The sequence below is a fragment of the Falco biarmicus genome, chromosome 8, assembly GCF_023638135.1.
Source record: "Falco biarmicus isolate bFalBia1 chromosome 8, bFalBia1.pri, whole genome shotgun sequence".
NCBI lineage: Eukaryota > Metazoa > Chordata > Aves > Falconiformes > Falconidae > Falco > Falco biarmicus.
Genome location: NC_079295.1, coordinates 61,395,796 through 61,420,157, shown reverse-complemented (window position 1 = coordinate 61,420,157; position 24,362 = coordinate 61,395,796). Strand labels below are relative to the sequence as shown.

At 41.7% G+C, this 24,362-nt stretch overlaps 1 protein-coding gene across 1 annotated transcript in view; it reads left to right on the top strand.

The window, feature by feature from the left end:
• Positions 1 to 24,362, top strand: part of SPOCK1 (SPARC (osteonectin), cwcv and kazal like domains proteoglycan 1) — a 324,674-nt gene that overhangs the window by 287,012 nt on the left and 13,300 nt on the right. The window contains exon 7 of the mRNA XM_056350365.1: positions 19,043 to 19,159. Coding sequence (XP_056206340.1) covers positions 19,043 to 19,159 — 117 coding nt within the window. The remainder of the gene's footprint in view (positions 1 to 19,042; positions 19,160 to 24,362) is intronic.

Below are 24,362 nucleotides of genomic sequence, written 5' to 3'. Positions count from 1 at the left end.
GGTAGCTGAGAGTTAAAGAAATAGGGAAAGAGTAGTTGGCATCCACATTAGTTGCAAACATGCCATTTGAAATGAATTTGGCTTTGCTGATGTGCAGAATGTGGATGGTGAGCTGGAGAGGCAATCCTGCTGGTGCTTTGGGGTGGGACCCGAGCTGCTGGACAGGGAGTTCACTGAGTGTCCAGACAATGGGGAGGTCAGTGGGGTTTTTGGTAGAGCTGTAGTAAGTAATGAAAAATGATTTCACATTTTAAAAGTGAAGTCATAGTGATCCCTATAATAGGGAACTTTTATTCAGTATTACAAATTTCTTCTGATGACAGGGATGATGACATAATTGAGAACATCTGTGGCTTTTGCCCAGGCAACACCAGTTAACAAAAGATTATTATTTTTTTTAATTGAGTAAAATATACAAAACTGAAAGTGAACTGATGGTAAGAGCAAGGACAGAGTAAAGTGGGTATCCTTTTAATTTTCTAAACAAGTAGAATAATGATCTTTAGAATTCAACACAGCAGCGATTGAATTTTATTTTTTTTCTGAGATACCATAAAAGATGTGGGTGTAGAACAAATACAACTCCCGCAAAAGCATCTAGGTGAAAAAGGCTCACTGAGATGTGGATAACTGAATTTCTTCTTAGAGAAAAAGTGACTGGCAGATCAATAGACAAAAAATCCAGCTCTTGAAAAATCTGTGAATGTTCAGCTACAACTATACTGCAGATCACAGTTCACCTCTGTGAGTGCTTCTTCCCCTCATAGGAGTTTAAGAATGACTTCGTTAATCTGTCTTGACCTATTGACCTTTACATTTATTACCTAGAATATGGATTTACTTGCTTTCAAGAATTCCAAGTTGCTGTACATGTGTACATATTCCATCATACTGTGTATTCGATGTAATGTGTAGAGAATTGATAGATATCCTTTCTTTCTTCTGCTTCTTTTAAAAAGCACATATAAAGGGTACTGACAGGGGAAAACAATCATTTCTTGTTTGAAAGGAGGTCAGCTCAGGAGCCCAGCAACCAATTTGTAAGCTGTGAGAGACTGCCTGGCGTAAGGTTCTCCTCCACGACCCTACCAGATGTTCTCTGTACCCTGGTCTTATTGTGCCCTGATGCTGGCTCATGTAACACATCGTGTCTGCAGTAAATCCAAAAAAATAAGAAAGGTCCTCTCTTTTTATTGGGCCTTTGCTGGGCAGGCTCGCAGGGGTTAGCACGGGCTGCCCCAGCACCACTCAACTTACTCCCCACGAAGTCCTTAATTGCGATAAGTTATGTTGCCTCCGCGCTCACAGCTGTCTCCTGATGACTGATGGCACATCACCTCCACCTCTGTAGGATCTTAAAAAAATTTTTAGACCAATGCTTTGTGCTGCTACCTTGTGACTGTTGGCTCATACACCAGTGCCGGAGCCTGTGTCTCCTGGATTTCCCATTCAGCATCCCTCTGGCGTAGGGAAATATATAGACTTGTTTTCATGAAATATGGGTGCTTGAGATATTTTTTTTTAATTACTTCTGAAATTCTGTTACACAGTAAAAAGGCCTTGTAGGTTGAGTTAACATTTTCACTTTATAATTTTGACAGTGCAATATAATGCAATTGAATTCATCAGGTTTGCCTGCTTTTCTGTTACAGAGGTTTTGAGGATCTCAGTTAAATCATCCCATTTGCAGACTGATTGCTAGGGAAGGAATGTATTACTCTGGGTTTAAATTATCTTGCTGGGGACAGATTTTAATCTTTCCTTCTTTTCTGTATGGAGTCCTCTGGAAATACTATATTCTGTTCAACTACATGTTTTCAAAATGTTTTATATTTTCATCTGTGTTTCATGAAGCATTTCAAATATTCCTCACTTTTTGCACTTTAGAAATCTGTAGAAATCATTTCTTTGGGAATACAAAGGACTGAAGATTTGTTTTACTTTTCCAAAAGAAAATCTGACATGAACTCTTTTATGCGTGAGCTGTTTTTTCCTGGGTTTGTATAGCGTTCAGCATGACGGGTCAGTGAGAGGTACCAGCTTCTCAGCTGTGCAGTGCTGTGATCCAGAAACTTGGCAAAGGGTCGCAGTCCCTGGGGGGGCAGGCTGGGGGGGCAGGCTGCGCTCGCTTTCTGATTCAGCATGGTGATGTGTCCTCACCGCTTTCTAGCAGTTAAAATGGTCTTTTGCAGGAGCCCCGCTGTGTGCCGAGCTCCCCATGAGGCTTCTGGGCTTCAGATCTGGAGCGCACAGGGCATTTCCCGGCCAGCTCAGCCCCAGCTCCTCGGTCCCCAGGGACAAGCAAGATGGTAAAACCCTCTCCGTGCCCGTGGCCAGCTCTGTCGGCCCAGGGTGCGTACAGGTACTTTGAGCAAGGAGCATAAGCATCTGACATTAGGGCTTGGAGAGTTTTCCAGGAGCCGTTGGACTAAAATTTGGGTGATTTAACACCTGACTTGGGGACGCCAGAGTGCATATCATGCTGAAGGTCACAGTCCATCACTCTAGTCATGATGAATATGAGAGCAGAAGACAGCTCATGGGAAGTCTTTATTTTTATGAGGCACCCTAGGATCCCACCATTCTTGTGGAGTGTATAGATAAATGCATAGTGCAGGGAATTGGTTCTTTTCTCCATTTCTTGATCAGTAGAAAATAAAAAGGAGCTATATCAACACCATATGAAGAAATGCAAGGTATATCCAGCCTGGCGAACTGCAAACTCTGCTTGCTTTGGCACTGGCTGAAAAAGAAATGGGAAGGAAAGAGAGGAGGAGGAGGAGGAGAAGTATTTAATTTCCAAACGTGACACTGCTTAGATAAATACTTCCCAGATTAGCTATCAAACCATTAACTACTGCACTCAGTTGTGGTCTGCTGCTACGTAGGCAGTTACAGTTGAACGTTCATATTTTCTCTGAAGAACCGATTATATTTGGATACTGACCAAAATTACATCTTCTGTAACAGGACACCTGTTTTCTTACCTCTTTTTCTACAAGCTGTTGTTTTCCAATGAAACCAACAGTAGCAAAGGTCAGGATTTGTGCAATAACATTAGCTGTGAGTACAGAGGGGGAGCTGGAATGGGAAGCTGGAAGCCAGCTGCTGACCACGGCAAGCTCGCTGCTTTCTTCTTGCAACGTATCACTTGTTCATGAAAGAATATTAACATCCTACATATATACCCTCTCTCTATACGCTGTTGGAAATGTGTAACGTTGCTCTTAATAACAACATTCCATTATTTTCTATCTCGCCGTTGTCAATAAATCATTTGCTAAATGAATCAGGCCTTGTGAACTTGCACTGGCAAGATTGATTTCTGCATGACATTTCTTTAGGGAATGAATTAAATCTTAGAAAGAAAAATGCGTGCACAGTGGCAAAGTGTACTTTCACAGGGAGGGTATTTATGATGAATAGAAGGAAGATCGAGTACACATGCTTCAAAGAACACATTCTTGTAATGATGCACAGTACTAATATGATCTGAAGTGAAGATGGTAAGATCAGAAGCTTTCAATGCAGAATGATTACCATTTCTTTTGAAAGCATTATTTACTGTAAACTAGTGAGATACTTTTAGAAATACATTGAGTTCTTTCATTGTAATTTACATAAGTCCTTATTTTTTTGGTCTTTCTTTGGTATCCATCAAAATAATTGGGCTTTCAGCAGTGCTTTTTACAGACAGGTAGATATGAATCCAAGGGTGATTTTTTTTTTTTTTTTCTTTACTGCCTGCCTTCGCGACGCCTGAAGGAGGCTCCTCTTGCATTGTTACTTGAATGGGGGTAGCTGTGCGATTCTGCCTACTATGCAAAAGAATGAGTGTGTGTGTGTGTCCTTCACCTGTTGTTACATAGATACTTAAATCCAGTCTCCTGCAGCTGTCAGTGAAGGTTTCTGGAAGAAGAAAAAAAAAATTCCCAGTGGATTCTTGAAGATTTTCTTAACGTTCTGAGTGCATTTCTCTTGTGTTTAGTTACTTAGAGATATTGCAAATGAGCAAAACTTTTTCAGAAATTGATGTTTGTAAAAATATTTGAGAATTTTACACCTCAAAAAGATGACAGGCTTTGTACTGTTCTTGTATGGGAGCAGGGTGGGGAAATGCCTGTTAGAAGAGCACAGCCCCACTGTCTTGACTTGCAGTAGCTTAGTCTGAAAATGCTGGGTTGACTTCCAAACCCATTTTCCAACCAATTAGCCAAGAAAATACTACGCAGGGAGCTGAAATCCACACTATTCAGATTTATGTGAATGTAGATCTTGACTAGTCCACTTCATCTATATATAACGTCATTCTTTCTATGCATTTCACCTTCACCATGGAATAAAAGAAATAGCGTGTTTTGCAGAACAGCCTAATAAAACAGTAATCAAACTATCAAACTGTGTGAAGTGCCAGCAGATCATTCATGTCTGCTTTCTTCCACAGAACTCAGCCAAGTTTAAAGCAAATACTTTCACTTACAAAGAATGTTGATATTTAAATAGTTGTGTTTGAACCACTGAAGTATATCAGCAGATTTTTTTCTCAGATCCTGGCTGGCTTGCGTTGTGTTTGGTTGTTGAAGTACACATCAGCGTTTCTGCTAAAAGGGAATACCTAATAAAAGTCTGTACGACTGTAGGTGATTATTGGTCTAATGGATTGGACTGTAGTTTACAGTCCTGGGACAGGAGAGCCCCCCTGAAACCTCCTTCACAAGTCTAAAACATATTGCTCTGGTTTTCACTTCTTCCCTCCCTCCCTCCCTCCCCGGAGAAGTAAGCCAGCCTCCATCACTAATGAGTCATCATCTTCTCCCCAAGCTCCTTCACAGCATTTTGCTCTCACACCTGTTTTTTGAGGAAAAGTTTAGAAGTGGTACGTTAGTCCCTGAATATTACTGCTTTTCTAGATAAACACCAAAAAGTACCCCCTGAAACTCCATTAATATAAATGTTTATATCCACACTCCTAGACGTATTTGTACAAATCATTTGCATGCTCATTATGGGTCATCATCTTTTGCCTAGCAACCAGGAATAAAATGACTTCTGCCTCCCTGGATAAAAAGCATCCCTTGGTGCTCAAGGCATTTGCAAATACCCACTGAAAACAAGGACTTGATAGCACGGGTGGTGCAGCACTGCCTCAGTTAGCCAGAAGGAAAAGGTAAATGAAGAAAGATGAAGGAAGCAGTCTGTGTTAGTTAGTACAGGACATAATTGCTGTGGTTAGGCAATTCAGAAACAAAAGATAGCTTGGCATCACTCTTAAAATGTTTATTGTAGTTAGCGGCCCCAGCCCCCACAGATGACTCTGCAGAACACTGTTCACTTGATGCTTGTTACGCTGCTGGGTGCCGGCTCAGCTGATTCTTTCCCAGATGAAAGGTTACCACTAGAATAAAGGCAAACATTAAAGCTGCCTCAAATCAAATAGTCTTAATTGGCCTAATAGGTAACTTTATCCAGCTTCACGTGTAGTTTTTACCGTTAATTAATATGTTATACATAGTTTTACTCATTTAGATTTACTCATCCACATTCAACATCGACACTTGAAGCCATTCCACAGATCACTTTTAAAGCAAAAGTTAATATTCAAATTTACTGAATCCTTTTGGGACCAAATTTATCAGGCAAGCTGCGATCCTCTCTGAGCCACACAAAAAATCAAACCACCCAGTTCAGCCGTCGGTTACCCTGTGACCACGTTGGGTAGCAGAGGTTTGGAATCTGGGACACTATCGTCCTGAATAATTGGGGGTATAGTGTCTGCCTCTTCCCATTATAGAAGTAGAATTATACTAAGTCTGTGGATTTGTGGATCCAGCTGTGATCAGTCATAGCACACATAGTAGGAAATTATTTTTAATCCTTTGCAATGAGACACACACAAAACAGCCTGCCAGTTATTGGCTTACAATAAAATAATGGGACTTTGTTCCTTTAATGTAATGACTGCTTTTTCTGAAAGTGACAGGGACAGCAAATATTGTACTAAAGGCCTGTAACTCAACAGATATTTTAATGTCCTGCTTTTAATGTCCAACAACTTGGGGTGAAATGGGAAAAGTACAGGCCAGCTCTGTAGCGAATTAAAAAAACCCAATAAATTTCAGTGGCCAGAGTGTGAAAAGATATCTCTGCATCCTTAAACAGCATCAAAAGAATAATGAAATCGAAATCACACGAGGATACTTTTGGAGGGAGACATAATATTATATTCAAAAATTTTTTCAGTGTGCATCTGGAGAAATCAGACTCAACTTTCAGTTGCACCCAAGTAGATTCAGAACCTTGGAAAAGCAGAATCAGGCCCATAGCCTAATTATAATAGCGTGGTCTAAATTTACTGAAACGTGGGGTATGAACTGGACAGTCTGATAAATCATAGAATAGATTCATAGGATCATTTAGGTTGGGAAAGACCTTTAAGATCATCTAGTCCTAACCCAGCACTGCCAAGTCCACCACTAACCCATGGCCCTAAGTACCACATCAACACATTTCTTACACGCTTCCAGGCATGGTGATGAAAAAATCTAGGCAAGATACCAGTTTAACTAAAGGATTAATTTCTGTAGATGCCTCTGTACCATGTAAGAGAAACGTGTCAGAGGCATGGCCTCGCTCTTTGTTCCCAATGAAAAAGCTGCCACTGGGAAGCTGCTGATGTTTGCACAACGTGACATTTTATCTGGAGCTCCAAATCCTCAGTTCTACAGGATGCCTTGCTGGACCTCTTGCAAAATTTGTTAATTGCGAACACTTTGAGAGCACTGACCCATGGCTGCTCTAATTAAATAATTATTCTGAAGAACACTTATGAGGGCTGACAGGAGATGGGTCTGAAGGAACCACGCTAGATCTACCTCCAGACAAGTGCCGCCAGCCCCCTCCCAGGATGTTGCTCTTTCCTCGCCCGTTCTGTCAGCAGGTACAGTTCCAGCTATTTTTATTTTCAGCAGAATGACTCAAGTTCAAATTAGATTCAGATCATTTTCACTTTGGCTTAAGCCATCAGCGAGTAAGCATCTTGGCCGGGGAAAGGGGGTCTGCTTCCCAGCCAGTCTTTTCTCCTTCTCTTTGCTTTTTTGCTCACAGACTTGCCTGTGCTTTGGGGAGATGATAGTAATTGCTTCTACAAAGGCTTACAACTACCCTACAATACACTCTGTCAGCCTGGCCGCTTTCAAAGGTTTCTCAGCCACAGTTCCAATTCTGTCATTTTTTATAAAACACAAATTCCTTTCACACAAGCCATTTTTATCTTTTTCTTTTTCCAGAATTGCTCAGCTTATGGTTTTCATAATGCCACAGGACGGTTTTGATCTCACTTGCTGCTTTTTTTTTTTTTTTGGTGTTAAATAATTTAATAGTGCAAATAACGTTGAAAAATCAGGACGTTTTCAATAAATCGTATTGTTGACTGCACAAAATTCAATCCCTCCTCTAAAAGACTTTAAAAATATACAAATGCGCATGAAGGGCTGAGAAAAGAATTGACAGTTTTTTAAATGAATCTTCCAAATACGCATTAGTAGGAGATTTTTGCAACTCCATTCCATACTTTTTGAAGTTATTGATTCCCACAGCATCTAAGTGGCCAGGTGCTCATTAGCACGTTCATCTCATACTTTTCTTTATACTACTAAATGAAGTTTTGTGGCTGTAGGAGGTACATGTCACAGCAGGTAAACAACAGTGGGGGTTTTGAGCCCTTTTTAATCTACAGCCTTCCCTGACAGCTCAGCTTAGCTGTCCTCTTGTTAATCCCACAGAAGTTTGCTTTGTGCTTTAGCAGCACCCCAGCTATTCAATCCAGAAGCAGAGACCAGAACAAACGAAGCATCAGTAACTACCTCAGCCAAAAGCTATTCAATCCAGAAGCAGAGACCAGAACAAACGAAGCATCAGTAACTACCTCAGCCAAAAGCACCAAAGCTTGTTAAAAATTAAGCTGCTCCACCACTTTGCCAGTGTAAATCCAGGCAGGTTCCTGAGCACTGGTTCTGTCAGGGAGCACATCGTCATTTCACACCCAACTAAGGTGCTCTCCTTTGGGGAGTTTCCACAGTCCCTGTTGTCACACCACAGAAGACAGTTGTCTGACCAGAAGTCAAACCCCTGTTTGTAATTCACCTCCTTCACCTTCAAACTCATCTACAGTGAGAAATACATTTTGAAATGCCTTTGTTAAAGTGATGCGTTTGAGCATCGATGAACCAGCTCAGACAAATGTGTTTGCTGATGTGCCAGTTGCTGCTCATTCCTGTGAACCTGCACTGGTGTAAAATTGGTTCCAATAAAATCCTATTCATATCTGAAATCCATTCAAATTTGAGTCCCCAAATGCGTTGTATTTCCTTACTAAAATTACGCCTTCACTCGGCCGTCTCGTGCTGCCCCGAACACTGCGTTACTGTGCTGTGTTTCCTGGTGCTATTGGTGCATTTCTTGATTTTGCAAGGTGCGGTAGTGCAGAGAGTTCGGATTTCCTTCCCGGGCAATCCACTAGGGAGCTATGTTGTCTCATTTGCACTTTCTTATTGAATTTCAATCATTTTTCCCAACAATTTGCTGGAGGAATTCCTGTGGGACGTCTTCAAATATTCCTAGCCCCATGCTGTCCGACAGCTCCTCATTTTCTCTTCTAGGGTTGTCTGTGTTTTCTCATTGAAGAATAATTCACCACATGACAACATTTTACATTAATGAAGCCCTGGTGGTATCAGATGTGCTAACATTCAGTAGGGAACACAGAAAATAAGTACAGGGATATACACAGTATAAAATAAAAATCAGCTGATGTGCAAAAAAGTTAATGAGGGGGAAAAATAGTTTCTGCTAGCATATGCTGACTCACGAGTATCTCTCCATCCTGCTCAAGCATGGGTAAATTGGGTTTATCTATCACTTTTCAAGGGTCCCTGAGGAAACGAGTAAAGATGGTGGACTCCAGAAAAAAATGAAGTGAATCTACTCAGTTGCTCTGCCCTTTCTTTTTGTGTGATGGACTACCCGTTCCTGGCAAAGAAGGAGGCTTTCTAATAAATTCCTGGGTCCCTCTTGCAGCTTTGGGGCAGCATCCTAAATCAGGGCAGGGACTCCGAGAAGGATGTGGGGTAGGGCTTTTCTGTGGAAAGCAGATCGGTCATCGTGCTCGCTGGCCCTCTGGAAATGCCCCGTGATGGATACACGTGGGCTGTGTAATGTAAGTGCTGCTTTTTCATTTCTGTACAATGTTCTGCGCTTAGTTTCTTCTGGTAGCAGCAGTGATCGTTACCGTAAGGGTCGATAGCCCAAACTTTACCTCTAGAATAGGCATCTGCCAGTCCAGCAGACACTGGCATTTTAGATCTTGCTAGCCCTAAAAATAATACCTTTTCTCATTAAAGCAAACAAACAAACCAAAACAAACAGCCAATAACCAACTGGGAGCTCATTAATTTTAGATTTGAACAAACTTACTGAGATGGAGTAGTGTCAGAAGAACAGAACTGTGTAAAAGAAGCCGTTTTATGCTATGAACCACTCAAATATTCATGCATTTTAAAAGAATGGTATCAAATAATAATGAATATCTCTGTTTACTGAAACACTTTACAAAAATGAACTACTGCTATTGGGTTTTTTTCCTAATTCAGTTTAAATCCATCTGTGATTGCACAAGGAGCTGTAAAAATTAGAAGTGTCTTACATTTCGTATTTTCAGCTTATTTTTTGAGAAGCGTTGCATGTGCTTATGCTCTAACATAGGCATTCTGTGAAATCATCTTGTGGTTTTATTTTTTTTCCTCTATATATTATCTTTTAATATATATTCTTGGCTGTTGCTTTCCTGCTCTGGTTGAACATAAATAGATCTTCCCATTTCTTCTCAAATACTATCAAATTACTAATTTTACTACCTGAGTTTTGCTCTTTTAAGCCCAAGGGCATTTTCATTATGGAAGCTAGCTGCTGCCCTTAACATCAACAGCTCAAGTTATTTCCAACTATTGTAATTCAGAACACTTTTACTGAAGATCAGAATCTGAAATTTCTCTCTGTTCAGCTCTAGAAAGTCGAGCAAAACAAACCTCCTGGATGTGGAAAAGTTCAGCAGGTTGTCTGAACACTTTCAGCTGTGGAGGGGCTGTAGGAAACAATTTCATCTAAAACTGAAATGCACACACTGTGGTAGCCTATACTGTTTGGCTAAAAACAACCATCCCTCAATTCCCTCATTTTAACCCCACCCAGTGAGTTTTGTTTCTACTCTTGATTATTCTTCCAGCTTTGCTTATTTATTATTTCAAGCAACTAAGAGTACAATACCTGTGAAGCTGTTAGCAACAAAGTTGGGTATCTGTGCAAACCTCTACAGACTGTGAGCTGTGGGTCTGCTTTAAATGCTGCTTTAAAATCAAGCCAGTGTTCAGTTTTTCTAAAACCCTTGCAGAGTGTGGCCAGTGCTTGACAAGCCACGACTGGCTGGCGTGCCTTCTCCGAGACGTACGGACCTCTGCCGGGTCAGGGGCACCTGGTCAGGGCAGGCTGTAGGAAACGGAGAGGGAGGGAGGCAAGAGGGGATGCGATGATTCTAGTAACGCTTTTTTCATCCAAAGCATAGCATGAACTTCTGGAAAAGTCCATTCATAGACTCACAGAACAGGCTGGGTTGGAAGGGACCTTAAAGACCACCCAGTTCCACCCCCCTGCCACGGGCAGGGACACCGGCCACCAGCCCAGGTTGCCTCCAGCCCCATCCAGCCCCTTGGGCACTGCCAGGGATGGGGCACCCACAGCTGCTCTGGGCAGCCCATCCCAGCATCTCACCACCCTCACAGGGAAGGATTTCTTCCTAACATCTCATCTAAACCTCCCCTCTTTCAGCTTAAAGCCATTCCCCCTTGTCCTATCACTACATGCCCTTGTAAAAAGCCTCCCCAGCTTTCTTGTCGGCCCCTCCAGGTACTGGCAGGCTGCTGGAAGGTGTCCCCATGCAGTTAGACATTTTTATTTCCTCTGGTTTAGTTTGCAGTTGATGTGACTGTCTATTCCTCCTTTCAGGTGACATGACGGAGTTTGAATGAGAACATTAGGATGAGCTGGCAAATTAATTTTGGGAGGGTAAGAACTATGCAGGAGATAACATTTTAATTAGTACCTGACATGGCCAAAATATCGCGAGGGATGTTACTCCCACAAGCCTTCCTGCCCCCTTCCAACAGACCCCCAGCATCATTATAGTTTGTATTTAAAATAAACCTTCAGGCTTCTTAAGCACCTGGCAAAGATGAACTTTCCAGGGTTTTTATAATTAATGTGAGCACAAAAGGAACTAGCATTAACTACTACAAAGCAGATGTATGCTTTGCCTACAGCTTTAGAAAGTGAGCTTTGTAGCTCCCAATCTTTGTTTATACAGTTCCAGCTGAGCTTAGTATTTTAAATGTACCATTTTAAGGAAGCTTCAGATCAAAGCCTATTTCATCTTCCCAATAATTCAGCTGCTTCTGTAATCATCTCAAAGTCTGAACCGCAGGATCTTGGCATCTGCTGCTGTATTTATAAGACAAGGCAAAACAAGTGACAAAAGGATCAGAGGTGGTTATCAGCATAGGTGTCAACCCTGTGGAAGAATAGCCAGTGCATGCCAAAAACGCAGGACGAGAAATACAGCCTGTAGAACTTTGTCGTGAGATGTTGGTGACTATGGGAAGGATTTTAAATTAAAGATGTTCATTTATCAAACCGGCAAGGCATGTTTGGAACACAATACCTTTCCTTATAGTAATAGTAAACAATCCATTCCTTTCTACTTCATAACATTATTGGCATAATACTTCATTTTTTATTGTTATAAGAAGTTGCCTGGGGCCTCAATGAAAAGACCAAGTTAGAGCATTGCCCCTTCCAACCAAGAACGGTGAAATATTTGTGAAGGTAATTATTGCCACCATTGCATCACCAAAATATCATATATAAACCACTTGGAGTCATCTACAAGTCACATACAGGTGTGTATGTTTATATGCATGTGTGTGTAGTTGCATTTGAAGTGGAGGGTTAGCACAGCACTGAATTTATCTTCATGTTTACTTTCAAAGCAGCTCCTGCAGCAGCGTTTTTAGAACACGCTTTGTATTTTGCATGAATGGGAGCAGACCCACTCCCTGAAGCCTGAAAGTTGATAGGATTTTTTGGGGGGTTGGGGTTTTTTTTTAACTTTAGTTTTAAAACCTGTTCGGTAACCCACACACTTATGGGCACAATTATAGCAGAGGGAAATAAGTTGTTGACTTACCTACAAGAGAGAAAATGTAGTGATGTTTGTCAGAGAAAGCATGGTTTAAATTCCCACATATTCTTTTTATACAGAGAATAATATAAAAATTAGCACTTAGTACAAAAGATGAGCATTATCTCTTGTCAACTTCCATGCTATGATACATTTACGTCCAATCTTTTTGAACAGTGTTATTATAGTGTGTTAAAATATGTGGTTTACCATACAACTTTGTCATGTTGGTCTTTAAAAATACAAAAACGAGGCTTTTTTTTTTCCTTCTGAATTGTTGAAACTATTCCTGTCCTATTTCTAACTGAAAGAATATAATATCACTATTGGGCAATGTCATGTAGGTTTGTGCTATGTCACATTTTAATCAAAACTAAATGGTCTTGTCCTCCAGGCTCACAGGACAAATGACTGAACTACGTGTTACAACTAATATGTCTTAACAAATACAGCTGGCTTTCTGCTTGGGAGCAAGCAGGGCTGGTTTCCATCAATGCATCCACTCCCTCTTGCTTCTCAGGGAGCTCCAAGGCTGAAACTTCAGACTATGGATTGAGATGGGCTCATCTTGCAGTGTTTTCCATGTTATATTTATGTTATGTGGCTGGTCACCTGGGTCACAACACATTGGTTCTGTTCCACAGCAGGGCATTTGCATCTTTTTAAGCAGGTGACTCAAAATTACTGACATGTTCTGAAGCTGAATTCTGTCATGGCAAATTTGCTTCACACAGAAAGGGCACTGACCTCAGCAGCTAAATATGCATTTCTTACAGCTTCTACTTTATGTCTTGTCTTTTTTTTTCTTTTTTCTTTTTTTTTTTTTCATTTCTCTGCATTTGTCATTTTCTCTATAGTACAGAAACAGCTGAAACTAGCCCAGCTCTCAGGGAATTCTCACACGCTCTGCTTTGGCACTCAGGGAACAAGGAATTTGCTCCTCAGTCTCTACCTGAGAGACTATTTAGTGTTGTATAAGAATAATAAGAACCCAAAGAACCAGTCTCTCCACATGTAATTAGTAGTAATGTAGTGCTATTTGTAAGAATTATAATAATAATAGTAATGATAAGGCAACAGGTGCATGCCAGATAGGTGACAGGGAAAGCAAGTGACATAAAACATGTTACACACATTCTGTGACTCTGGTCGCATAGCTTGCTTGTTGTGAAATATGGTGTCATGTATGGCTGTCTTTTCTCTGGACGGTATGGATCCCTTGCTTGGCACACGGTACCAGAACATTATGGCAGCAAGTGAGACCAACGCAGTAACGCAGCAGTCCTGAGTGCTGGGTTAGAGTTAACTGCAGTGTGAGTTATAGATCACAGTCATAGAACGGTTTGGGTTGGAAGGGACCTTGAAGACCACCCAGTTCCAACCCTCTGCCATGGGCAGGGACAGCTGCCACCAGCCCAGATTGCCCCCAGCCCCATCCAGCCTGGCCTTGAACACTCCCAGGGGTGGAACTAAGCCATAAGGCTTGTTCTGTTCGCAGCCAGAGATTTTACAATACTGTTTAGCTAGGCTCAAGTAAAAATGAGATGTGAGAAAATATTCAATATTGATTTAACTTTATTCATCTACAGGTAAGTTTAGTTTATTGTTATTTCTGGCACTGAACACTTTTGAAAGTCCCTCCCTGAAAAAGTTAAATTAAATATTCTACTGTTAATTTTCACCATGGATGTGTACAGATTAGTATCTGTAGAGCCGAAAAAGTCCATAATGGAAGTACGCCTATAAAAAACTGAGCCTTTACAGCATGCTAATGTCTTTCCATTAGGTCAGATTAATGTTTTCTGCTTGGTGAAAATAGGTATTTAGCAACAGTGCTTTCAGAATAAATAACTGCTGGACCAATTGCTTCACCCTTGGGAATGAATCTGCACTTTCAGTGCTTTCTAGTAAATCATCTCTGCAGCATGATTCGTAACATCTGGATTCAGATCTGAGGATGTCGGTTGGATCCAGCAGCAGGTAGATCCTCCCGCACCGGTGTTGCCGTGACTCAGAGGGGTGACGGCCACGGCCACTGCTTGTGGTCCTGCTGACACGTCAGATGCAGGGCACCGCGCACCGTGATGGCGCTGACAAGCTGGACGTTAACCAGCCTGCCTCGGCATCCCTGGTGGTAACAGCAGCGATCCAGCCTGCTGCACGCGGGGAAGCCGTGGGCTGTGAACAGCTGTCAGCCAAGCACATCAGCAGGGAAGGAGCCAGGAATTAACGTGATGTGCGGACCTGGGATCAGAGGGCTGCTAAGGCAGGACTTTTGGTAACATCAATAAAACAAGAAGGGTAAAGCCTTGTGGTTTTTCCCTTTTTAAAAGGTGTAGTCAATTAAAGGCAGAATCTCTTATCTTGAAGAAAATACACACAGCAGTGAAAATGCTTATTTGCATGTTTGCATTTGTGTCTTTTTCACAACACTAGCATTTTAAATGGCGGTTGACAGTTGACTGGACAGATTTCAGTTGCTAAAGAGGGGCTGTGGAGAAGTTCCTTGGTGTTTCTCTTTGTCCCAGGTTTTTTAATCAGTGCTTCAAGTCATGTCAATATCCATATTGCTTGCAACCTAGGCATTCTCTCCTTATAGATCTTCAAATAGCAAGAGACCCATTATCACATCTATTCCTCCTACAGCCCTATTATTCTCATCTGAGGACTGTTACTTGAAACTTCTATTAATAGTAAAGAGGTACATTTGCACTGCATTTTTCATGAAGAGGGTTCTTAAAAATGCTTTATAACTTCTACTAATGCAAATTTATATATGAGGATCTTAGATCTGGGGCTCCTCAGAGCGATGCTTCCTAATTGTTTGATATGTAACTAATGGGCTCTACCGCCAGAAATAAATCATTAAGTACCCTGGATCCTGGATAGCCAGCTGGAGGCTGGGCCTGACTTTCTGTGTATTAAACTTCTGCCCTCTGAATGTCAATCCACTTTGAAGTGTCTAAAATAATGTGTCCCAAAATAAACAAATTGAGAATGATTACAGACTTCTGAAAATGTTCAAATAAAATAAATGAAATAGAATGCAGTCCTATTAGGTAGAGAGGCAGAATCTTTTTCACCATGCACGGTAGCATTAAAATAAAATTTAATAAAAAAATTGTAAAATAATACTTCCTCTATTTTAATGTGCATGAGAAAGTAAGATTGAGGGCATGAAATACTTGAATAGACATTTAACTGAACTTTGCATTAAATTTTTGAAGTCTCATGAAGAAATTTATTATTCACTACATATTAACAGCACAGTTGGTCCCTGTTATACTCGTGAAACAGCAGCTATTCCTGTGAAGAAAGACTGCAGTTTTAAGAGCGAACCTCACTATAATACCCACTGTCGAATCATCCTTAAGCAACATTCTTAAGGAATATCTCAGTTATTTGCAAAAACCCTCTCCAGAATGCAGAAAACTGCAGTTCTGGGCTTACTGTCATGCCTCAGACCAAATTCCAAAGGAGACCTGCAGGTCTGGGGCATTTTGGGTGTAACGACAGAAAGCACCATCCAGGGTCCCGCTTGTCCCGGCTGCCCTCGGAGTGAGAGAAGGAGGCAGTCTTCAAGGGAGCAATGTCATAGCAGGGGCTGAAAGCCTACTCTGGCTCCATCAAAATCAAGAGAAATGTTGTTAGTGAATGGCAGGAGGACACAGGGGTCCTGTGTCTGTCTGAGCAGCCGCCAGCTGTAACCGAGCTGCTGCAGGTCATGTGTTGCAGCACTTGGGTAGTGGCAGGGAACTGGTGCAAGGAGGAGTGTACATGTACATAGTAAAAGCTGGTTCTCGGCATGGTTAGCATTACAGACAAGCAGGAAAAAAAAAAAAAAAACCGACAACTTTGTTACAAATGGTATGTTACAGATCCTGACATGTTTGATTGGCTGGACTATAGAGAGAAATCGTTTCAGGTCTGATTTACCATTAATTAATCTACTTCTGTTCCACCTACAGTGTGCATTCAATCCTGTTTTCTACCACACTTTAAAAGCATGGATTCAAATTACCTCAGTCAAGGCAGTTTAAACCAAATGACCACTTTGCAGAATTTCTTTCAGAGACATTAGTTTTTCACTGGGAAGGCCATTCTGCATGGTGCTGAGGCCAGGAGAGGAGGGGAGCATGCTCTGAGTTCCAGCCTGGCACTGGCAGGATGGCATTGCAAGTGTGAGAGCAAATACAATATCCCTCAGAGCGTTTAACTTACCGTAGGTTTCTCTAGTGTCTGGAGTTGTCTTTGTATTTGGAAGTATATGGATCTGAATATGGGACACAGCCCTAGAGGATATTTTCTTTAATATTGTTTTTTATCCTGTAACTTGCTGGCTGTCTGTGAAGCTCAATATTCCTGTACAGAAGGCACGATGAGGATGTCAGGAAGGCATGGGGATGGGTGTTTGTAGTCCAGAGTTCCAGCCTTGGTTTCCTAAAGATGTCACATGCCGCAGCAAATACTTAATGAGTACCAGGTTTGCACAGTAAAACTGTGTTACACACATCTTTGACAACTGAATCTTGTTTTTCACCTACTTGATACAATCAGTAGTCAAAGCTGTGTTTATGCGTGCAGGTTTGACTGGAGATATATGTGTGAAATCTGAACATACGCATAACCTGTCATGTATGAGGTATTGGCTAAACACCACTGGCGTGTTATGCACTGTATTTCTCCTTTTTTCCTTTACAAAACTGACTTTCAAAGGACGAGGTGGCTACTTGGCAGAAGGAGAGATAAGATACTGCCTGCTTTTAGTTCTGAACCATGATAGAATTATTGGCATACTCCTCCAAAAACATCTGTGAAGACAGGGTATTGAAAGGAAGGCTGTTATAGTCCCTCTTGTTGCTGTTGTTGCCTAATAATATTTTGGCAGAAATTATGTCTGATGAAAATCAGCTGATTACAAATCACCAGGGGATGCAGGAACAGCATCTCCCATCCCATGTAAAGGGAAGTATCTCCATCACTTCTAACGTATTTAGGTGCCCAGCTCCTGCTGAAATTAGTGCATGATGGAAATTTCTTTATCTTTATGGATCTAAATTCACGGAATAAGAAATCATTCCTGCCTGTCTAGAGCTAGTTCATTCCTGAATAGCTATTACCTGTAAAATCCGTTTTCTTCCTACCCCCTCACTCCTTCAGGCAACATCTCCTGATGGGGGCTTGTTACAGGCAGGAGAATGGAATTTGTTCTGCTATTGCTTCTGTTGTGATTGTTCTCTGATAAAAGACTTTGTGAGTAAAAACCAAGGAACAACAGTGGCATGAGATGTCCCTTATAGAAAGGATGATACGGTGGGCTCAAAAATCTTATCATTCTATGAATTTTGTTTTAACTTGCAAAGATAAGATACTTTACAGTGAGTAAAATACAATGTTAATTTAGGCTAGAAAATAAAGAGATAAGCTTTTTCAGTAATGTAAGCTACTTTACAGTTGATACTGCATTGTCTTCCATCTATTTTACATTAATTGTTGGGGTTTTTTTCTTTAAGACGTGATTTTTTTCCTTACCTGGTCTCAGCCTTAGTGTGTTACAGGTCTTCATATTTTTATCTTTAATAGGAAAAGCTATCAAACTCTTCAAGCATTACAGAAAAATTGGGAAATCTTTTTCTCCCTCCTCTCCAAATCCTGAAAAACCTTTCCCTTAGAAAAAGCTATAATGTCCTATTTTTAACTTGTGAGTTGTTTCTGACCCCAGCAAACCCGGTGAGAACAAACAAATACTCCCCACAGCCGTGAGATATCAGCGAGTTCGTTGCAGTCATCGGAGCCGTGAGTTTAACTTGGGAAGACAAGCTGTGGGACTCATTGCTCTTCCATAAGGTGGAAGGAGGAATATTATAATGTGCAGTGAATTGGAGAAGACATATTGTGGTTTGCCTTGTGAAGGGTGTCTGCCTCTACAGCATAAAATCTTGCTCTGTACTCCAAGAAATGTCATTTAAAATGTAGAATGAGTGCACAGCAGGAATAATAAAATTGTCTGAGCATGTGAATTGTAAGCACTAAACATGATACAGAAACAAGAATATTTTTTCTGACAGAACCTGGTGACTAATGCAGCTTTCTTCCTTAAAAATATTTGCTTCAACTGGACATTAATCTCTTGGCAGAAATTTCTGGAAAAATTAGGTATTTCTCAGTAAAAATTTATAAGGAAATAAATGTTTTACCTAGCTAAAAAAATGGAATTGACAGCCTTCATAGGTGGCAAAGTCTCATTTGCAGAACTAGAGCAACATAACCATTTTCTTTGTTATGTATATAAATAAGTATATGTGTTTCCTGTTACTGTAATAATAGCCTTCTACTAAGCCAAATGTGGTTATAAATTATTCCTAGCATCTTGTTCGAGTAGTACGTCTAGGCAAGAACGTACCTCCTCCCCATCTGTTTGACTGCTATTTTTCTCTGGAATCCTAAAAGGTGAAAACACTGAAGTTCAATAGTCACGTAGCTCTAATTGAGAACGGTGGGTAGCTCTGCGTGTCACTTCTTCCATCACAAATCATGTCAGCGACCGAGGCAGCGCTTCGAGTACAACTTGTAATTCATGATGACTTACATTTTCTTTCTAACTTGCATCCTTTTCCCTCAACTTCTCTTTTACCTCGGAGCTCTTAATGAGGAGGACTTTACAACCATCAACAATATCTTTCTAATAGTCTGTCTGGAGAAGGTTTCCTTGGCTGATGCTCTTGACTCACTCTGGTGTTTTGTTCTTTTTTCTAGCTTGCACAGACAAAGAACTGAGGAACCTCGCTTCACGACTAAAAGACTGGTTTGGCGCTTTGCATGAGGACGCAAATCGTGTCATCAAACCGACCAGCTCAGAGACGGCACAAGGCAGTAAGGAAACACTTTTCCCCTTGAACAATGAGTGTTGTAGGCAGCTTCCCAGCCTGAGGGTGTTTGGCTGAGGACAGCTGTTAGTGCTACAGTGTCGTGTCAGGCAGGTCCAGCGAGGCAGCAGGTCCACAGGAGACCTGAACCTGCAAATAAATAGCTGCGCCATTTCTGAAGGAGCTGCCGTCATTCTGTACTCTCTCTAGCCCAAACTGCTCTAAAAATTGGCAGTCAGAGACAGAGAGACCTTTACAAGTTAATCAGGCAAATAACTGTGTCTGAAGGCCACGGAGGTCACATCTATACTAGTAAATAAAATTGCTCGGGGACTTCTCTCCAGCCCTGAGGTTAACCGGCATGACCTGGTTCGTGTCTGTACAGTTGAACTCCGTGATGCTCCAGATCCATGTGGCTGCATCCACGTCACTTCTTGGGGATGGACCCTGGCCTGTGCTTACCCCCCAGTTTGTGGCCAGGCATTTTCTGACCCACTGCCAGCGGCATGAGCCCAAAACATGGCATAGGGACAATTTGCCGATGTTGGAAAAGACTCACTCTGATATTACTTTGCAATTTCCTGCTAACTCCTTATGCCAAAAAATAATAAAACATTCACATCTCAGCCGTAGAGCAGGAATAGTTAAATGGTGTGGAAAGCTGGAATCTGTTGTGTCCCAGGTATTTAACAACACCATCTTTACTTCCTTTGATGCTTCTTTTTTTTTAAGAAAGGAAGAAAATGAACAGCTTAGAGGACATTTACTCTCTGTGGGTTAAGCCAACATGACTGATTTTGATGTCATTTACCCACCAGGGAGGGGAAAGATTCAGACAACAGCATCAAAAGAGGTCATGTTCATCAGAGAGCAGATGTGACTTTATTTTCTGTAAGGACTCGTTAATCCTTTTAAATAGTATGTCCCAAAACACGCGGGCCCTTGGGTTGCGAAGTAGGATGCACGAGTTTTATCTAGGTGTGTGACTCCACTTCACTGCCCTAATTCTCTGGTACAGGCTGTCTGAACACACAGAATTTAAAGGGTTCAGTCAACTTCTCCCTTTCGCAGCTTTTTCGGCCCCAGTGCCTAGTTTCCCAGTAGTGTGAGACTGGAGATGCTGACAGCGAGTAGAGCAGACTGGAATGTCAGGCTGGGCATCTACTGTCGGTCCGTGTCTCCCCAGTCACTCTTCTTTTGTGCTGCTTCTGAGCTCGTGTGGCCATACATCACCTAAAGAGTGATACCATACATTCCTAAATGTATACCATTTATATGTATACCTAAATACATACCATACATATAAAGGCCATACATTCCTAAAGAGACAGAATATACCACAGGCTGTATTGCTCAAAGCTATAGTTGGCACATTAGTGCCAAGTAATTGTGTCTTAAAACTATGGGGTGAAACGAGCCGTGTTCTGTGTAAATGATCTTTTTCGTATGTCCCTTACTTTCCATAATATTTATAACAAAGTCAGTATCTTTAAAACCATATGTCCTACTTATTTTTTAAACGGTACTGCAGGAAAGGGTATTATCCTGCAGAGGAAGCTGATCCATAGTGCAAAAAGGCAACTGGATGTACAGCTAATCATGGCTTCAAGATGTGAATTCATTTCAGACCCCATGACAGAAGACTCCAGAGACTTAAAACTTTGTCTGAAATCCTTCAGGCCCAGAGCCATGTGAAATCTCATTTTATCAGATTGTCAAAAGGACGTTTTTCATGCAGATGACCTGTGAGCTGCTCGTGAGGACCTTGCCAAAGGCCAAAGGCCAAATTCATTCCTAAAGGCGTTAGGTCTGTCGTTCCCTCTCCCACCCCCACCACCCCCACCCCCGAAGCAATTTCAGTGAGAAAAACATTCCTGGTAATTCTGCAGTGTTTGCTCTGATTCACAGAGGAGCTGTTATCTCTTTTTAGTTTAGTTTGATTCCTGGCAGCTTTTATATGAAAGGCTGCCTAGATGATCTTAAACACTTGATCTCAACAATGTTCATTTTTAGACTGTTGACTTAGTTTGGCACGTTTTCTTATTTTCTTATATGTCAGTTAAAAAAAAGAAAGAAAGAAAGAAAGAAACTTTATGAGTTAAGATGCTGGAATTGGTTTTGAATGCCACAAAACTTGGGCTTGTTTTTCTTTTAAAGAGTTTGCAATAGTATCCATGAGTTAATCTGCATGTGCCTAATTCTCTCTGGTAGCACTGGAAGTACCGACAGAGTAAGGACAGCAGTATTTGGCTGCCTCCAAACATTTGTAAAAATGAAAGACATCTTAAACAGGGCTCAGAATTCAAAGTTCACACACCCAAGCTGAAAAAAAAGAGTTTGTGTGAATCCTGGCAAACAGGACACATGTAACCCTGGAAACACACTCTGATGTACATATGCATTGCCTGGCTTGTTTTTTTTTATTGCTCTGCATGTGTTGCCTTCCTCACCAGGCTGATCACTTCAGTAAACTGAACTGGTTTGGTTATGCCTGTAGAGTCTTAAAAGGCATGTACATCCTCAAAGTAATCCATTTTGGATATGCCCCTGTGGCAGTAAAAGGAACAGATGGTGGGATGCGATGACTATGATGCCTCAGACACATCAGCTGTCTAGAGAAGGTGTTCCAGCAGAGATTTCTCTATGCTACATTAAATTTTCAAGATGTTACTGTGAGTGTAAATAAGCTTTTTGAGTGTATTAAGTTCACCCCCCAGGTGAAGAAAAAGAGTACACTTTTTTTTTCCTTTTTTTTTTTTTTTTTAAACTCTCTTGAAAGGAAACGGATGAGGGCAAGTCATTGTGTTTGAAATCTCAAGCCTTCAGTGAGCTATCTGCCAGGTCCCAGCCAAGCACCACAGGCCAGGAACTTTTGTCTTTTGCAGGCTTTGTACAATTGAAGTCTCCTCAATAAATAATACAAGCAACTCAGGGACGTGCTTTGACATAAGGAAATAATAAAACTAATTAGGTAGTAAGATCAGATTCAAATTGCTCCTGAGCCTGTTGATAAATCATAACATTCCCATATTGTATCTAGATAGTCTCTTTGGTTGGAGTGGGAGTTCTTTTTCTCTTGCCAGAGATCTGTGCAATATAAAGGATTTTTTCTAGGGAACATTTCTTCTCCTCCTTCCTTTATTTTAAGCGATGGGGGAAATTAGGTTAATTATTCCCCTGCTAATTTAATTGTAGTATATACATTAATAAAGTGAAACCAGCTCATGTAAGTCAACTCTTGAAGGGGGGAAATAGTTTTATGTGCCAGAAGGTGTGTTTATTTTTAATTAGGATTTTCACTTAAAGACTTTTTTGAATTTCATTCCATTTTAATTCCGAGGAGGTGGAGCGCTTTACGTATTAATAGGGTATGAGGCTTTTACATGTAGGTCACCGCTTTGAATTCCTTCCAGATCTGTAGTGAATGGAAGTTGTTAGGATGCTGAACAGCTGTCAGTCAGAATGGGAAGCGGGATGGTCTCGATCCAGGTCCTTGTGAGCAGGTGTCCAAATGAAAGCAACGACCACCACAAGTGACATTAATTGGTATCTGTGTTGGCAGCCTCTGCCAAGGAGCCAAGAGCAGGAGAGATGCGGAGCCTGCACCATTCTCTGGCTTCTCACCATAGCGCTGGGCTGACGCGCACAGGGGGATGCAGAGAAGCTCTCCCTGAAGTTGCTGTTGTTCCGGGTCTGTTGTGCTGGAAGTCCAGCCTATTAACCAAGGCTTAATTCATTACAGAATTACAGTATGTGGTTTGTTTGATCCAGCTTATTGCATCATATTTTATAAGCAAGTATATCAAAAGACTCTAAAAAGGAGTTAATTCATTCAGCATCACTTGGCCTCCCCAAGCTGATGGGAGCACAGTGACCCTCCCAGTGAAGGTAAGTGAGCTCTGAGAGCCGTTCTCCATCAGCTGCCCCGGTTACACGGTAAGTCAGAGCCTGCACCGCGCCCAGGGCACACTTTGCTTTCATTCCTGTTGCTGGTTTTGTACTGCAGAAGCCGTGTTGCAAAAGCTGATTTACAGGCAGTAGCTTTTACCAGGAGATAACATGAGGAGGAGGTAGATACCACTGTTCGCCTTCAACCACATATTGAGGGACAGTTAAAGAATTAACCTTTTCACTGGTAGCAACCATCCAGCTAAAGGCTTTCCATCACACCTACCACTGTAATTTTAAAGACTTCCAGACCACACTGTCTAATAATCCAGCACTGCTTAATGATGCAGCCTCTTAATAAACCTAATCTGGAACTCCGGTCACAAGAGTGAAAGCTCCCTTGTTTATAAAAAATTACAATCAAAAGCTCTTCAGCTAATGTAATTAACTGTCTTCGTCAGTGACCTTTCATGATTGTATCTTGCATCCAAGCCCAGATGGTATGTCACAGAGCAGCGCCGCATTCACATCAGTCACCATCTTGCGATCTGCACAGACAGATCGGCACTGAGGGCACGCTGCTGGCGTATCCCTGGGCGCGTGTTGTACACACAGATAAAGGCTTCCCAGGAGGGAGGAAAACAAGACTGAGAAATAATCCACAGACACTGTCAGGGGCAAGTTTGTGCCAGGACCTCCTCCCTGCGTTGATCCTTGCCGGTTAGGAGGTGACCTTTAGAGACCCACCAGGGCTGAGGAACAAATACCATACTCAACTGGTTGTACAGCAGACCTTGTAGTTGTTCACCTTGACAGCAGTAAGTGCCATGACAGGACGTAAAGACCATCACCAGGGAGAGGACCTGTGCAGGGAAAGAGCAGCCAACAGAACCCAGCTTTCTTTCCCCTGGAAGCCGTTGAACTGGGGTAGCTGATGCATGTACTGACCCCGGTCCCACCATGCAACTGAATGATCCACCCCGGCTCCTCCGACTGCTTGTAGCCTGCCCTGTGGTGGGGAGTCAGGCACAGCACACCCCCACACACGGCAGGACTGCATGCCCTGCTCCTCGGTGCTTTGTCAGGCGAAGTCGAGGATTCTTAAATCATTTCACTCAACAAGCAATTGCGCAGTAACCAAATCCTGCTTGCCTTCTTCAGATGAATAAAATAATTGAAGTCAGTAGTCCTAATTGGTTCAGCAAGGCAAGCAGGCTTCCTCCCTACATCTATTCAGGTGCCCTTTTTCTTTTTCACTGTGCTCGAACTCGATTAGATAATGTTAGAGGAGATAACAGCACAAAAATGTGATGAAATGTTCA